This window comes from Leptonychotes weddellii, chromosome 2 (genome assembly GCF_054177405.1).
Source record: "Leptonychotes weddellii isolate Sample4059 chromosome 2, ASM5417740v2, whole genome shotgun sequence".
NCBI lineage: Eukaryota > Metazoa > Chordata > Mammalia > Carnivora > Phocidae > Leptonychotes > Leptonychotes weddellii.
Genome location: NC_138370.1, coordinates 113254995 through 113267404, shown reverse-complemented (window position 1 = coordinate 113267404; position 12410 = coordinate 113254995). Strand labels below are relative to the sequence as shown.

General features: G+C 37.6%; 1 protein-coding gene across 5 annotated transcripts in view; it reads right to left on the bottom strand.

Moving 5' to 3' along the window:
* FAM13A (family with sequence similarity 13 member A) overlaps positions 1-12410 on the bottom strand; it is a 105919-nt gene that overhangs the window by 64684 nt on the left and 28825 nt on the right. For all 5 annotated transcript variants that reach the window (XM_081812160.1, XM_081812162.1, XM_031023849.2 and 2 more), the window contains 2 exons: positions 4188-4229; positions 1197-1376 (listed from right to left, as the gene is read on the bottom strand). In XM_081812160.1, the coding sequence (XP_081668286.1) occupies positions 1197-1376; positions 4188-4229 (222 nt within the window). The remainder of the gene's footprint in view (positions 1-1196; positions 1377-4187; positions 4230-12410) is intronic.

Here is a 12410-nt window from a genome sequence, read left to right as displayed (position 1 = left end):
GGGGAACTAGTGTCTGATTTAGTCTTTGACATTTAATAAGGAGTTCAAAACAATAACTTTATAGAGACTAAATGCTATAGTAGATACAAATAAACTTAAAACTTTCAGGAAAAATATATGAATATAACTTTATTTTCCTTGGCATTTAAATGATGATTATTGAAAAATATAGATGATAATTGTTTATTTGTATTTTATCAAGTCCTCTAATGAAGAATAAAGTTTCTTATGATACTATTCTTGAAATTCATGCTGTGGGAAAGCTTAAAACTAGTCATTATGATAATAAAGAACTTAAGCATTTCCTCTTCGATTAGACTTAAGCTCAACCTTTCTGATACTAAAATGTAGTCAACTGTGAAAGTATTACAGTGATATTCTAGTACTGCATCAGGCCAATACAGTACGGAAATCTGTTGATTTTATAAGTTAGTCTAACAACCAAATGAATGTTGTCTAATAAGAAAAAAACCACCTCTGTGGTGCCTGGGTTGGCCGCCTGACTCTTGGTTTCCGCTCAGGTCAGGATCTCTGCTCAGCATGGAGTCTGCTTGGGATTCTCCTTCTCTCTACTCCCCACCCCCACCCGCAAAACACGCACGCACACACTGTCCCTCTCTCAAATAAATAAATAAATCTTAAAAAAAAAAACCCGCTTCTGGACAGGCATATGGCAATTTTCTCCTCCAGTGGTTCAGCATCCCTCTAAAGAAGATATTCATGAGGAAGCCCTAAACTGTATTAAATCAGAGGTGGCTTCCTACAACATACATCTAGACAACACAGAACATCCAGACAAAACTGAAATGTTCATTTAGTCACCTACAAATTTCCAAATGTTAGCTAAGTTTAGAATAGTCAAAAAGGAATTTTTGAAGTTTTAACGGGAATACTGAAATGGGAATGGTTATAACACAGTGACTAATTCAGGTGTATATATTTTTTTTTTTTTAAGATTTTATTTATTTATTTGAGAGAGAGAGAATGAGAGAGCACATGAGAGGGAAGAGGGCAGAGGGAGAAGCAGACCCCCTGCCGAGCAGGGAGCCCGATGCAGGACTCGATCCAGGGACTCCAGGATCATGACCTGAGCCGAAGGCAGTCGCTTAACCAACTGAGCCACCCAGGCGCCCTCAGGTGTATATTTTTGAAAGGAGAGGAGAAAATGCAAATAAGACGCTCTAATGCCAACTCACACATCTCTGCCACGTCGAACTTCATCCTGCTCTTTGGACTGACGGCGGCGCTGTCTGGCAGATGTGGCCGAAGATGCTGATGATGTTCCAGATTCCGAGTCCTCTGAACTTTGGCCTCCAGAGCCGTTTACATCAAAAAGGTGCTGTTCTACTGCCGACCGGATGGTTCTTTCTAAGAGTCTAATAAAAGCAGAACACAGAGTCCATCAGGCAATCAAATTTATCAGTGATTGCCTTTAAAAATTTATATCTATAATTTGGGAAATATCAGCATTTGTTCAATGGTAGGTCTACCACAGCTTCATGAGCAAAGACCGCATATGAGACATCTCAAAATATCTGCATCGTGTGTTAAAAATAAAACCAAACCTGACAAATGCTACCACTTTGATCACTGGGTTTTTCATCTTTGTAGGTCCAGGATGACTGAAATGCTCACAGCAAGCCTGGCAACAATTATCAGAGGCATTCAGGAAATAAGGGTCATTTAATATAAGGCAGAATGAGGAAATATTTTTTTCCTCATAGAATAATAATAGACCTATTCTTACAAAGGTGAGTTCCTTCGGATTTCATACCAGCTCTGCAGAGGCAGACAGTATGGTTTACAAAGCAAATGGGCACAAATGATTTTATGATACCTATTATCTATGTAGAATTCTTTAAGATAAAATTATGCAGGGAATAATGTTATTAAAAAGGAACACCTCACCAGAACAATCACTATTTCGAACAGCAAAATCTTTCTGAACCTCTATGCAATTACATTGTGATGTATATAATTGAAGCTGTTATCATGCAAACATCCCAATATGTGTTACTGAAGATGGCAGGATAGATTTACTTCATTTAACATGAGGAAATACTTAAGCACAGGGGCTGAAGAGTGCATGGTGAGATAGATAGGGTATCCTTATGAAAGCTATATAATCTTTTAATGTGTCTAAGTCTTCCTTTATCACCACATTATTTAATTCTGAATGAGCTGGCATGGAAAATTCTAAACATATACTCCTCAAACCATGTCTTCCTGCACTTGAAAAAAGAATCACATCCAAACTCATCAAACTGTAGACATTAAGTATGTGTAGTTCTTTGTATATTAATTATACTTCAATAAAGCTATTAAAAATTTAAAAAGAACCACATTTGTTTTTAAAATGTTCAGATTAAGAAATACATTCACTTAAATAAGATGGGTTTTGAAAAATTTAAGAAGTTTAAGAGTTTCCAACTGTAGTTTTATAATAGACACATGGTAATCTCATTAAAACTATTTGAAGACAATGAACAAGTGTAGTCTAACTTGGGCATTAGAACTTCTATATTTAGGGGTACCTGGGTGGTACGATTGGTTGAGTGTCCAACTCTTGGTTTCGGCTCACGTTGTGATCTCAGGGTCGTGAGACTGAGCCCTGAGTTGGGCTCTGTGCTCAGCACAGGGTCTGCTTAAGACTTTGTCTCCCTCTCCCCCTCTCACCCCAACAAATAAATGAATGCATGAATGAATGAATAAATGAATCTTTAAAACAAAGAGTTTTTATATTTAGAACTCCACATCCCAATGATTCAAGATTACCTAACTGTGGTCTATAGGAATGTGAGTGAATTAACGTATACATACAAACTAACTCCACACCTTTTCCAAACTATACAAGACCTATAAGAAGTAAAGGTTATCAGGAAATACACAAGAAAGAACATATCAGTCTTGGTACAATTCTGGAATCACTTTAAAATTCACAAAGCTAAGAGAGGTCAGTCCTGCCCTCTCATTGCTTCCTCACCTTACAAAGAAGGAAAAAAAAAATCCCAATTCATCCTATTAGATCCAAATTCATCCTACTCAGTGCTTCTTTAAATTATCCTCTCTTCCTCCTTATCACATCTTTCCTCCTCTTCCTCCTGATCCCTCTTGATGGAAGATGCGCTAAAAAGGCCCATTTACATCTTAGCAAGGAAGGAAGAGAGGTGTGTGTGAAGGAAAATCTTTGAGCAAGAAACTATTCACAAATATTTATTTAGTGCCTAATATATACCAGGCACTTTTCTAGGTGTTAGGGATACAGCCATGAATATGACAAACAAGGTCCCCATGTTTATGGAGCTTACATTGCTATGAGGCAAGAGAGGTAATAAACGAATCCTGAAATTTCAGAAAGTGATAAATTCTCTCCAAAATGTTGTACAGGATAGGAGAAGGACTGCGGATAGTCAAGGATGGCTTCTCGGAGGAGCGGACATTTGAACAAAAAAGTGAATGATATGAAAATGAATGGCCAGGCTGAAAAACAGCCAGTGCAAGGGCTCTGGGGCAAATATAAGCTTGGCCTATTCCAGAAACAGAATGTCACGTGCTTGAAGGATGATGAGCAATGTGGTCAGAGAGGGAGGCAAGGATAGGTAACTGGAGCTTGGATTTTAGTCCAGTTGGTAGCCTTAGGAGGAAAGAGATACATGATCGGCATCATCAGTAGAGCACTGTCCTGCCCTGTGGATAAAGGACTTGTTGCCATCACTGATTTGCTTTTGATTCTGTGTCCCTCTTAGACTGTAAAGTCCCTGATGGCAGAGCCCGAGGCTTAGTTGACATTACACACCTAACACTATGTTGGCATATTGCAGGTACTCAATAAATGTAGGCTGATTAAAAATAAGGAAGGAAGAAGTAAAGACACTGTTACTACTTTAACCTTTAATAGCGTCTTCCACTCTAAGATACCTCCCTAAACACGTATTTTGCAAACATTAATAGACTCTGACATTATTTTGACCGAAACAAAAATCTTGCATGTTCAAATGGTTGAGCTGTCTCTAGTCACACACCCACGCAGAAGCTCAAACACGAAAACTTCTTATTTAGTCCTCTTCTCTCAGTGGTTTTAAAAATCATCATAAGTTGCTTACTGTATTAATCTTCCAATACTACACACCATTAGAGTAGCTTTTTTTCTGTTCGATAAATGGGAAAGGGAAACCCAAATAACTTACTCTCCAGTTGTCGAAACATTGCTGACTTGGGATACATGCGTGCTGTGGAAAAGAAGCACAAAGAAAGAAAGTCAGATTAGACAAAGCATCAGAGACTGTGAACCAAACATCTGAAGGGGATTCCAGACTAAAAGTATTAGCTAGACTCTGAGTGACCCTTGCACAATGTTTAACCCATCCCCTGACAGATGCTGATTTTCACTTGTTTCTGGAATTAGAGGATGCCCATGGGTGTTTACTCCTAAACAGTGTCCCCGCACCCCCATTTTAAAGATGTCCATGATAGACTGTTTCAAAGTGACCTTTAAAAACCATCTCCACCTCTGCCCCTACTATCCTGGCCCTCACCCTCCTTCAGCGTCTTTTTATTTACCCAAAATATTAGTATAATGCCACTGACTGCCTTCCTGCTACCAACTCTACCCATTCCCTGCTCTACCCAGCCCAAATCTCTTCCCTCCTCGTCCACTCCCTCCAGACCTGCAGACAGAAGCAACTTTCTAAAACTGCTCAGAACAGGCAGACAGCAGCAGGGCACAGAGAACAAGGAACAACACTGGTTTCTACAAAACTATTTCTTTCTTTTTTAAAATATATTTTTAAAAAATATTTTACTTATTTATTTCAGAGAGAGAGCATAAGCGGGGGGAAGGGTGGAAGAAGCAGACTCCCCGCTGAGCAGGGAGCCCTACGTGGGGCTCGATCCCAGGACCCTGAGATCATGACCTGAACTGATGGCAGACACTTAACTGACCGAGCCACTCAGGCGTCCCCACACAACTATTTCTAAGCCACCTTTCTTCCTGAGTTCCTCAAGATGGAGAATCCTTCAAGATCTATGTTTCATCGCAACACCTAATTTATGGCCCCTTTATTGAGCACTTATAAAGTTCCTCTACTTTTCTATTTCCTCCAAAGCCTGAATTCCTTCAAAAGCATTACAAAGTAGTCAACCTAACGTGGAACAATGAACTTATAGAACATTATCTGATAAGCACCCTCCGGAACTTCACCCCTCTTGCCTGCCCCCTGTGTTCATATAACCACAATGAGGTCGAGGCCGGCAGCAATTTTAGCAGTTTCTCACAGTCTGCCCTCCCATGGTTAGTCAGCTTCTAAATCAAGATTCAAAAGTCTGTTTAAACGTCTATGCTTGTCACACTATAGTTTTACCTAATAGATATAATAGTTCCCTTTTCTCCTCCTTCTTTGTAGAAAACACCTGAAGAAAATGACAGGTGTTAATGACCGAGGCTGATGGCTGCCTTTCAATCACCCCAAACATCCTTGGATATACCATGCAATTTTGAACATAGGAACATTTTTTTAAAATCATCTGTTGGGTTTTTCTCCCATGTATGTGGGTATTTCATCTCTTTCCACTCAGAATCTAAGTACCTCAAGGGATTGTATGATATCTCTCTTTTTCTTTCATTATACTCTCTGCCACTATCATAACCACCATCAGACCCAGCCTAGCACTCATTATCCCAGAGGTGATCAACAGACACTCACTCTTCAGCCCAGAGAATTTCCTTAAAAAGAGCTGTTGCTGTTTGTCATGGCCATAAACCACAGCCAAATCCCAGAAGACACACATAAAATAATGCTATTGTTCACAAGGGAAACTGATGAGAAAACCTTAATGAATGAGTAAATAAGCAAATGAACAAATACACTCTAATGCTTACTGAGTCCTTACTATGTTTCAGACACTGTGTCAAGTATTTTGTACATATATTTTCTTGTTTGCTATTTACAGTAACCCATGAGGTAGGTACTATTGTTTTCTCAATTTTCAGTTGAAGAGGTTAGAGGTTAAGTAACTTGCCCACAGCGACAGAGCCAAGAAGTAGATGAGCTGGAACTTGAACCAAGAAAGTTTTAGCTCAGTCTAAGCTCTTAATCACTACACTAGACATTCAATCCATCACTCACTAGAAGAAAATCTCACTAGAATCATCTTTGTAGATGGAGGCTTGGATTTGGTGTTTTACTTTGCTTTTAATCACAACCATTTTTCTCATCTGCCTCACAATGCCTGTTATTCACAGTGGTTCCCAGATTACATAACCAATAATATATCCTTTGCTGTTCTCTGTCCTTAACTGGAACAGGCAGTCCCTGCTTTTGATGCTTTGTGGCTCACCCTCTGTAAAGTCAACACTGTGTAATTAACTCCTGTATTTCACTTCTCAATGTAGTTACACAGCCTCAGTTTTGGGAGCAGAGCCCCTTTCAATCACCCCAAACATCCTTGGATATACCATGCAATTTTGAACATAGGAACATTTTTTTTAAATCATCTGACAGAGAAAGAGAAAGAGCAAGAGAGGTAACACAAGCAGGGGGAGTGGGAGAGGGAGAAGCAGGCTTCCCGCCGATCAGGGAGCCCGATGGGGGGCTCGATCCCAGGACCCTGGGATCATGACCTGAGCTGAAGGCAGTTGCTTAACCAACTGAGCCACCCAGGTGCCTCCCTTCTACACACTTTTGACCTGAACTTCTTTTTGCTTATTAAAGCACACACTGATATTTTTATGTTTCTTTTGGGGAAGTTGGGCAGCAGGACACAAAAAGAAAGGCGAGGAAGAAAGAGACAAGAAAATGACATCAAGTAGAAAGAGGTTCTGAGATTACTAACTCTACATTGGTGCTTCTCAAATCCTAAGGCGTATCTGAATTATCCAGGATCTTGTTCGCACACAGACTCCGATTCAGTAGGTCTAGGTCTCCGGAAGGGGAAGCTGAGATTCTGCCTTTCTAACAAATTCTACAGTGATTCTGATGCTGTTGATTTGTGGAAGACACTGATTAGCAAAGTGGTAATTCCCTGCAACTAAGATTCTTCAAGACTTCAATTACTTAGATATCACAATAGCTATTTTTAAACATTCTAATCTACGTAATGAGGGTATGCACTGGAAAACTTACGCTAGCGTAAGTGAATAAAAGGCAACACATCAAAATTTCCCTCATAGCTTAAAGAAAAATGACCTAAGCCTTCTAAATCAGTCTTTTTTTTTTTTTAAGATTTTATCTATTTATTTGAGAAAGAGAGCACAAGCGGGGAGGAGGGGCAGAAGGAGAGGGAGAAGCAGACTTCCCGCTGAGCAGGGAGCCCGACATGGGGCTCAATCCCAGGACCCTGGGATCGTGACCTGAGCTTAAAGGCAGAAGCTTAACTGAGCCATTTTCAGAATGCAAAATAAATAGATCAATGACAAAAGCAAGGAATTAAATCATATTCAATTTTGCTAATATATTGATCTTAGGTCAAATTTATGATAATTTATACTTTTATGTTTCTCTAATAGGCCTTTAGAATTTTTGGTATACTTAACGTGTCCATATTTTCATGTTTTTTAAGCAGAATTTCTCTAAAGAAAGTATTCTGAGAAGTGAACATGTTCCATTGGGAATCAGAAAAGAGAAGTTCTGGTCTTGGCTCTGCAGTTAATTAGCTGAAATCATAGATTGCTGGTTAGCCTGGCTGCTTTGGATAGGTTTCTTCATACCGAAAATAAAAGGCTTGGCTAGTGATCCCTGTGGTTTTCTTTTCTTTTTTAAGATTTTATTTCTTTATTTGAGAGAGAGAGAATGAGAGAGAGCACATGAGAGGGGTTAGGGTCAGAGGGAGAAGCAGACCCTTGCCGAGCAGGGAGCCCGATGCGGGACTCGATCCAGGGACTCCAGGACCATGACCTAAGCCGAAGGCAGTCGCTTAACCAACTGAGCCACCCAGGCGCCCCCCCTGTGGTTTTCTTTTAGCTCTAAAAGTTTACTGCCCTAAAGTTTAAATCACTACAAAAGATTATAATTGCATTATATATTATGACAGTTTCAGTCATAGTTATGGTTTATTAAACACCAATATGGCTTTGGTCAGGTATCCAGCCACCTGTATAGTTCCTGTGGGATGTGCTTAATAACTCACCAATAACAAGATTTCTAAGAATATTTAATGACAGACATAGGGGTTATTTCCATAGCTATAATTCACTCATGAAGGTAATTCTAAGAAAATGACAAAAGGGCAACAAGCAAATAAGCTAAAGTGAGAGATACAGACTTCCTTCGTCTACATGGAACTTGTTTTTTATCCTCTGCAGAAAGCGAAGAAAAATGATTTTTTTCAGAGCCCTTGACTGATTTGCTAACAAAGCTTCTTACTTATGCAATATAAACACTTGAATATGGAAGGGATCATCTCCCAATGTTGTAAAGCAAGTATTCAAAACTGAAAAAAATAAGCCTCTATGCAGACTCCAGAACTATGGTCAATTTCATTACCCAAGCCTACTGTGAGTGATGATGCAACCACATCCGCTATTGGTATAGTCTTTTAAAACAGATTCTAAGCCTACTCTGCAATATATTCTATGACATACTTAAATATATTTAGTCTGTATCTCTATTAACAAAACCCAAACTGCATTTCTGGAAGCTGAATATGCTCAACAATATTAGTCTATAAATTTGCATGTGATAAGATGCACAGAATGCCTGTTGACAAGTGATTCTTTAATTAGATCTCTTGACTTGAAATAAAGAAATCTACATATAAAAAGAAAGAAGTTTCAAATCTACTAAAATCCGACATCTTGAAAAAGCATGTGTTCTCTTTTTTTATACATTCTCTTACTTCAGTATGTTCTCTTCTGTGGTATACAAATATTATTGTGGTAAAGTATTATTGTTTCAATAGGAACTGTTAGGTCGAACAGAATTGTCCTTTTTTTCCCTTTAGAACACATTTAGTCAGTTTTTTCTTTTTAATGAGTAAGGATTTAAAAGACAATTATGTGATGTTTAATTCAGCCTAAGGATGAAGATCATGTAACTAATCATCAAAATAGCATAAAGCTCCTAATTTGTCTATTTAACAGAATACAATATTTTTAGTATTTTAAAATACTAAAAGTTAATATGCAGCATCAACACTATAAGATGAATCTAACGTTATTTCTCACAGTTGCATAACAGATTTTTTTTTTTTTAAAGATTTTATTTATTTATTTGATAGAGAGAGACACAGTGAGAGAGGGAACACAAGCAGGGGAAGTGAGAGAGGGAGAAGCAGGCTTCCCGCGGAGCAGGGAGCCCGATGCGGGGCTCGATCCCAGGACCCCAGGATCACGACCTGAGCCTAAGGCAGACGCTTAATGACTGAGCCACCCAGGCGCCCCGCATAACAGATTTCTAATTAAAACTTTTTCATTAAAACCATGTCTTCCGTGGACAATGTCATACATTAAAAGAAATACACTTGGGGTGCCTGGGTGGCTCAGTCATTAAGCGCCTGCCTTAGGCTCACGTCATGATCCCAGGAAAAAAAAAAAAAAAAAAAAGAAATACACTTGATTTTCAGTATCCACTTTGTTTTAACTTTTAGCTATGATTATGATATACAGAAATTTAATGATGCATTTATAGGTATTCAAACTTTGACAAAAACTGTATTACCCTTTTGTGGTGGTGTTATAGACAGTTTGGATCTAAAAAACCTCACATTCTGGTTTTAAATCAAATACTATGCATATAATACTGGAACATAAATTGAAAACATACTACATGGATATTAGTAGGAGGAAAATATTTATTCTCGTACTTTATCAAACCTCACACTTCATATTCCTTTAAGTATTAGGACTATTTTGAAGAAAAAAACTATCTTTCATTGCTACATTTTGATGATCTATTAAATTTTTTTTTGAAAGATTTTATTTATTTGTTTGACAGAGAGAGACACAGCAAGAGAGGGAACACAAGCAGGGGAAGGGGGAGAGGGAGAAGCAGGCTTCCCGCTGAGCAGGGAGCCTGAAGTGGGGCTCAATCCCAGGACCCCGGGATCATGACCTGAGCTGAAGGCAGACACTTAATGACTAAGCCACCCAGGCGCCCCGATTAAATATTTCCTAACAAATTAAATAGAGCCCATCAAAATATCAAAATACTCACCTTTTGTATAGCTTTTTGTTCAGGCCCTAATTATTGGAGTTTTCAGTTTTACATATTTAGCATGTTTTTGCATAAAAAGAAATTCAGAGTTTTAGTTTTTAGACTAAGGTCTTTGTAAAGCAAAATTCTGAATGAAATGAATAGTTCACTATATATACTCATTTATAGATGAGGAAATTGAGCTTCAAAGAGATCTAATATCTCATTCAAGTTTACACAGCTCTGATTCTATCTCATGTAATCTGGCTTCAGTGTGTGTCCTTAATAAGGACATAATCCTTATTCTCAAATAATACTGCTATTCATATAAACCTTTGGCTATATATCTAGTTATTTTCTTAGAACAGATTACTCAAAGTACTTTTTTGGATTCAAATGGAATTCTCTTCTTTTCAAAATTTATACATTCCAGGAAACTTTTTATTTCTAGATTTTCATGTTTATTAGTATGAAATTGCAACAAGCAGTCTTTAATCTTTTATTTATTTTTTTAGATTTATTTATTTATTTGAGAGAGAGAGAGAGAGAAAGAGGGAGCAAGTGAGTGAGAAGGAAAGGGGGAGGGAGAAAGAATCTTAGGCAGACTCCTGAGTGTGGAGTGTGGAGCCCCATGAGGGGTTCAATCTCATGACCCTGAAATCAGGACCTGAGCTGAAATCAAGAGTCAGACTCTCAACCGACTGAGCCAGCAGTCTTTAATCTTTTAAGAATTACTATATCCCTTGACCACAAACTTCAATTCTGATTATTAGTTTTGTTGTTTTTTTTTCTTAAGTTTACCAGAGGTTTTTCTATTTTATAATTTTCATTTTTATTCCCAAAGAACCAGTTTCTGGATTCAAACATCAGTTCTGCTATTTTTTCTATTTATTATTATTAAAACCTTCTAAATTTCTAAGAGGTTACTTTTCTTCTTTTATATCATTTCTTATTCTGATTGCATGGCTCATTTATTTTCATTCTTAAGAAGCTGAAGTCACCTCTTAAAAAGAGCTTAGATTCACAAATTTTGATATGTATGTTCCCCCTTTTTCTTATCAATAGTCTACACTAGTTTTTATTTCCTCTGAATTTTTTCCTCTCTTTAGGAGAGTTTTCATTGGTTGACTGGAAATTTTTTGGTATCAATTACACCATGGTTAGAATACATGACTGTTAAAATTTCTACTTTTTTTTTTTAAGATTTTTTTTATTCATTTGAGAGAGAGAGAGCACAAGTGGTGGGGGGGATGAGGGGCAGAGGGAGAGGGACAAGCAGACTCTCTGCTGAGCAGGGAGCCCGATGTGGGGCTCAATCCCAGGACCCCAGCATCACAATCCAAGCCAAAGGCAGATGCTTAACCAACTGAGCAACCCAGGCACCCCTAAAATTTCTACTCTTCAAGAATTTCCAGATACAGCTGAATAATTCTTTAGAAAGTAGCAGGAAGTTTTGTGCTCTACTTACAGGGTGCAAAGTTTAGTATGTAATGCTCATTCATTTTAAATCTCATTGATTATATAAAATTCTCAGGGTTATTTATTTTGTAAATTTTATTAAACAAATATAATTGTATGTATAAGTTCTATGCTTCAAGTGTGTTTGTTTATTCTTCTTCATTTAAGAGTTTAAATTTCTATCATTTGAAGCTGTGCTATTTTACACATGCTAATTTATAGCCTTTATGGGTTTAGTCCATATTAAATAAAGTCCAGGTTTGTCCTGTTTCACAAATTTGGCACTGAACTCTAGTTGTCCTGGTATTGATATTGCCCTCTCTGCTTTCCTTTTGTTCACATTTATCAGATATAAATTCTAAATTTTTATTATTAACCTTTCTGTGCCATTTTGTTTCAGGTATGGCTCTTTGGGGCAAAATATAGCTCAAGTTTTGTTTTGTTTTGTAATTTTAGTTTTTATCAAAGAATTTGACCATTTATATTTATTGTCATAGTTGATGTATTTATTCTAGTTTTGTGTTTTTGCTTTATGTTTTCTAATTTGGGAGCTTCCATTTCCTATGATTTCTGTCTTTGCTTTTATCTTCTGAGGAGATTTACATTATAGAAGTCTTATACAATTTTCTACTAGTGATTGCTTCTTACACCCATATATCTCTAATTATTAAAACTAAAACAAAACCCCCCAAAATAAACAAAAAGCTCAAAACTCTTGACTCCTGCTTCTATTCTCCTACCTTCCATGCAAGATAAGAAATTCAGAATTTTATTACTTTCTTTGTCCCTCCACCAATGAGTCTAATTGGTTTCTACCACTTAATT